The sequence below is a fragment of the Triticum dicoccoides genome, chromosome 1B (assembly GCF_002162155.2).
Source record: "Triticum dicoccoides isolate Atlit2015 ecotype Zavitan chromosome 1B, WEW_v2.0, whole genome shotgun sequence".
NCBI classification, from domain to species: Eukaryota; Viridiplantae; Streptophyta; class Magnoliopsida; order Poales; family Poaceae; genus Triticum; species Triticum dicoccoides.
Window position 1 is genome coordinate 524,868,249 of NC_041381.1, and position 5,141 is coordinate 524,873,389.

General features: G+C 45.9%; 1 protein-coding gene across 1 annotated transcript; it reads left to right on the top strand.

Moving 5' to 3' along the window:
• The first annotated feature begins 2,054 nt into the window (after window positions 1-2,054).
• LOC119346845 (universal stress protein PHOS32-like) lies at window positions 2,055-4,114 on the top strand. The gene is made up of 4 exons (XM_037615969.1): window positions 2,055-2,348; window positions 2,437-2,546; window positions 2,653-2,771; window positions 3,856-4,114. The coding sequence occupies exons 1-4, from the start codon at window positions 2,156-2,158 to the stop codon at window positions 3,932-3,934; spliced, it is 501 nt and encodes a 166-aa protein (XP_037471866.1). The 5' UTR covers window positions 2,055-2,155; the 3' UTR covers window positions 3,935-4,114.
• The last annotated feature ends 1,027 nt before the right edge of the window (window positions 4,115-5,141 follow it).

Here is a 5,141-nt window from a genome sequence, read left to right on the forward strand (position 1 = left end):
AGATTCACCGACTATTTCTGTGTCATCTTTCAGTTGCTAAACGGCTTGCGCGAGTGCTATATTTAGCTTACCGTGAGACGATGGTCGCCTTGCACGGAGGGATTGCTGAAGTGGGCCAGCCTACGAAACAATTTTGTGAAGCTTCTAAAGACCAATTCAGACCGGTTTTGGTCGTTTAGGGGGGAGGTTTCATGAGGGTTTATCTTGGTTTTTCGTGCTTTTTGTATCTTTTTTGTTTTTTATTTGTCTTTTTGTTATTTTCTAACTATCGTGTCGACTTTCTTTATACATGTTGGACATTCTTGTATACTGGTCAAACTTTTTTGTATACTGGTTGAACATTTTTGGATACACATGAAACATTTTTCATATACAGGTTAATCATATATCTAAATACACGTTACATTGGTAAAATACATTGTGAACATTTACAAATACAAAGTGAACATTTTAAAAGATACGTTCAACATTTTTTCCCAAAATATGAATATGTTTTCAAGTGCGCAAACATTTTTGAAGTGATAGAACATTTTTTTAATGGCATGAAATTTTTCTATAATTTCATGAACTTTAAAAAATCACGAGTCATATTTTTAAACGTACATACATTTATTAAATATTTGTTTAATTTTTGTATGGTACTAAATTCTTTTTAATGAATTTCGCGATACATTTTCATGAACATAGACTCTTTCTTCTTGTGAGACATAGACGTTTCCAAGGGCACGGGGCAACCGTTTCTTTTTTCAGCACAGGGGAGTGAAAGGGCCAGCTATGCAGTTACACGCATCGTTTGTTTGGGGCCTCAAAAAACATCAAACTTTTTTTATATCACAATAAAAACCTAAAAAGCCACTCTAAAACAAACCTGTGATTGAATGGTTAGGTGGACAGTGATATCTTCAGCCCACCAGGGTTTAAGTCCTGGTGCTTGCATTATCCTGGATTTATTTTAGAAATTCTGACGATGTGCGTTCAGTTGGAGGAGACGTTCCCGTCGACTACGATGCGCCTATTCTCTCAAGATGATATCCCGACCCAGTCTCTCGGAGGTGCTCATAGGGGTAGGGGGTGTGTGCGCGCGTCCATAGAAGTTAGTGTATGCGCGTATATATGAGCGCTTGCGTTTGTACCGTGTTAAAAAAATCTAAAAAAATAAAACCAGTGTTTATTTCTAAAAGAAATGTGTTTTACTCAAAAACAAATATGTGTTTTTCTCAAAAATAATAAAAATCTGTCTGCTAGTCCCTTCCGGCATGCACGTCAGCATGTGCGTGTCTGCGACGAGCAGCCGACACAGTGCCCTGCCCCGGTCACGTGGCTAGCACAAAAAACAAAAATCAAGAGTAGCCATTTAACCGGCATCGGTAGCCCGATGAAATACAGATCATGAATAGCCAACATCACAGCTGAGCTGTGCGTGCAAAGGAGTGGTTGCTAGAGCCATAAAAGGATGCTCGTGAGATGTCTGCCTCGTCGCAAATCCTGAAGATGGCGCCTATCTTGTTTAAGCAAAAGCAAGAAATGTCCGCTGAGCTATGGGCGATGGAGGCCCACCGATCACATGCAGAGGACCCGAGTAAGAAACTGTTCCCGTGCACGCAAACTCGACCACGGAACCTCTCAACCATTTCGCGCGTCACGTAGCAACGAGGAGAGGCAACCTATGCAAATCGAGACGCGCTCAACGTATTCCTCGGCCGTGACGGCACCCGCAGTTTCCCACCCATATCCGCGGATCCGATCCACCCCATCTACCGACTCGAGGTCGGGCCTCCACGCCAAACCGCCCAGGCGCACCGCCGGCTCCCTGCCGCCGTGCCGTTGGCCCGGGCGGACACGCCACGCGCAAAGATTCCAGTGCACGGGGCGCCAACCGCAGGGGTGCACGCCTCCCCCACGACGCCGCGCCACCTTCTGGTCACGCCGATCCAAAGCCCCGATGCCGGTGCGTCGCACGCGGTGAAACGTGCCGCGCCCCGCTCCCGTGTGCTCCCACCCAAAACCCTCGCCCGGCTCAGGCAGGGCCAGCCCTTTAAGTACCTGTCGCTCTCTGCAGCCTCGCCCACACTACAGGCATTACGGCAAACACTCGCCATCTCGCCACGTGAGAGGAGAAGCACACAGCGCTGGTGCTTGAGCGGATCTGGAAAGGATGGCCGGCGGCGCGGACGCGGACGGGGAGCGCAGGATCGGGGTGGCCATGGACTACTCGGCGAGCAGCAAGCGGGCGCTGGAGTGGGCCGTCCGGAACCTGCTCCGCCGGGGCGACACCGTCGTCGTCCTCCACGTCCAGCGCCACGGCGGGGAGGAGGCCAAGCACGCCGTTTGGGCCAAGTCCGGATCCCGTAAGCGCTCCACACGTCCTCCTCACACACCCACCCCTCTGTTCGCTTCGATCTCAAGCTAACGCGTGCTCGATCGGCTCCCCCGCAGCACTCATCCCTCTGTCCGAGTACCGGGAGCCGGAGGTGATGAAGAACTACGGCGTGACCTGCGACGCCGAGGTGCTCGACATGCTCGACACCGCCGCGCGCCAGCTCGAGGTATGTTGCTTTTTTGTATATGCGCGGGAGGTGTTCCGATCCTCTGATTTGATCGATCGACCATGGAGGAAGATGGACTGACTGGCTTTTCCTGCCTGATGATCAGCTGAAGGTGGTGGCGAAGGTGTACTGGGGCGACGCCAGGGAGAAGCTCTGCGACGCGGTGGAGGAGCAGAAGATCGACACCATCGTCATGGGCAGCCGCGGCCTCGGTACCATCCAGAGGTACGACACTACTCCTGTCAAAATGTTGCTCCGGACATGTGCGATTCTTGGTCATGGTTTCCCAGAGCACGAAATCGCCGGTTGCTGCTTGCATAAAGTAGTACGGTATTCTTGTTCAGATAGGCAATCCTCACGTCACTGCGGTTAATATAGTACTACTATCAGACATTGCTTGATTCAAGATGCATGCGAAGTCAAATGTCCGTGAAGCAATACTTCAAGTTAATTGTACTAGTACCTTGGTCGCTTGGATCGATTGGCTGCATCATTCCGCGTTTCAGGGCGCACTATGACTTAAATCACAGTATTCATTTCAATTAGAACACGGTTCACAGCTAATGTGCAGTTGAACATGGACCGTCAAGGCGTTTCCCTTGCATTTGTTAACTTGCACGAGGCATGATCGCTCTATTGTCTATTGTCTAGAAAAATTGATCGCCTACCTGGGTGGCATCCGCCAGATTATTTGTGTGGTCAACTGAAACGGCGAGTGGTATTAAAATGCTCATGTAGACAGTGTTTAAGCATTAGAATGGTGTAGATAGAGTTGGTCGGCAACTACAGTGTTTGTGCTATTCGAGATGCAGCATAAATAAGTGTTCATCAGAGTAGAATGTGATTTTTTTTTTGAAACGAAGGCAAAAGATTTGCCTCTTTAATTAAATAAGGGAGAGAATAGTGTACAGTTTTTTTACAACGCACTCACAACTGCGACATGGCAATTACTCGGACATTATTCTGGATCTATGACTTCGGTTGCATATCTTGTCAAACTTTTTTAGAGTTATCTTGATGAGTGTCCACGTTCCAATATTATGACTATCTCTAATGAGTATAAATATAAATTAATATAGCTGTCAATTTTAAGACAGAGCAAAGTGTCAATGCATTTCACACCTATTGATTCACCAGGCTCGGTCAATCGGTCTGATCCTTGGGTATAACTCCTAATGTCAAGGACAACAGTAGTTAAATTATGTATTTATTGATACCTGTAGGCGAACATTTGAGAACAATATGGCCTAAACAGATTTAGCCTATTCAAATTTCACTGACGCCCTTTTCTTGCCCGGCGGTGCTGCAGGATTCTTCTGGGAAGTGTGACCAACTACGTGTTGTCGAACGCGTCGTGCCCTGTGACAGTCGTCAAGGGAGACCGTTAGGTTCGCCATCGATGTGCATCAGGATGCGCTTCATCGTTCTCTGCTCCGTTGCTGCGTCTGAATAAAGTATGGAGCCTATTGTGTTTTCTTTATGCCGCAGGTTTGGCAGATTATTGTAATCTTGTATGTTTCTGAACATTTGGATTCGAGTTCAGTAAAGTGTCTGCCAAGATTTGTTTGTGTGCCTTGTTCGGGGACGGGGACGACCAAATGATTTGCTCTAATTTCATGCCGACTAGCAAACATATTTGTGCGTTGCAACGAGAGAAACAAACTCTTGTGCACCCCTAAGAGTATGTTAAATCGTTGGTATAAGTGTCCACGTGAACACCCAACCGCAAGCATATGTTAAACAATCAAGCGGGTCCACTAAATGTTTAAGAAATGAACGGCCTTGCCTTGAAGCTTGTGATTGGGCGTTGTTTCAGGTTCATATGATTTCATTCTCTCTCTTTTTTATTATGTGCCATGTCATCAAAAGAGTCTAGGTGACAATTTACCAACGATGATACGATTGTTGGAGATGGCCTAATATGTTGTTACCTTTTCTTTTTGTACCATCGTCGATTGTGGTCACTTGTCCATCTATTTACGTGATAAGTCTCAAGACGGTGAGTTTGGTCATCATAATCTAGCATGGACAAATTGTATAATATAAACATGGCTAAGCAAAAATTATAACATGAGGTTAAAAGAAATGAAGATCAATCTCAAATTTATAACATGCCTAGTTTGGTTAGTTGACAAACTCCTCCACTGTGCATGTTATGTTGCCAACCAATATGTCCATGCACGCCACACGCCGTGCCCTCAAATCACTATTCAAACACCTGCACATGTAGGTTAATTACCACGCCCATTTATTCCTTCTTCTAATTTCAGTTCCTTTTGGAGCACATTTATTTAATTGGGGACCTCTCTCACCCATCGGCCCATCCAACCATGGAATTTCTAGCAATCTCATTTAATTAATGTGATATTTTCTTCATCTCATTTAATTATCTGCATCTCTGTTTATTGATTCTTGAGGAGCCTTTTTGTTTTGCAGGCAACTCACGGACTCATTTAAATTGGCGAGAATTTGTGTAAAGAGGCTAGGTGGGATAATCTAATTAGCCTTGTCTTTTGTACTCTAGATGGCTAATCCTGAGATCGAGTCCCCACGCAATTATATTTCTTCAGCCCAGAAAATACTATGGGATTTTTT

What these genes read in the sequence shown, in the direction of transcription:
- LOC119346845 (XM_037615969.1), top strand. Translation starts at nt 2,156, where the DNA reads ATGGCCGGCGGCGCGGACGCGGACGGGGAGCGCAGGATCGGGGTGGCC. An exon ending in TTGGGCCAAGTCCGGATCCC is followed by an intron (nt 2,349 to 2,436) that starts GTAAGCGCTCCA and finishes GCTCCCCCGCAG; the next exon opens with CACTCATCCCTCTGTCCGAG. An exon ending in GGCCTCGGTACCATCCAGAG is followed by an intron (nt 2,772 to 3,855) that starts GTACGACACTAC and finishes GCGGTGCTGCAG; the next exon opens with GATTCTTCTGGGAAGTGTGA.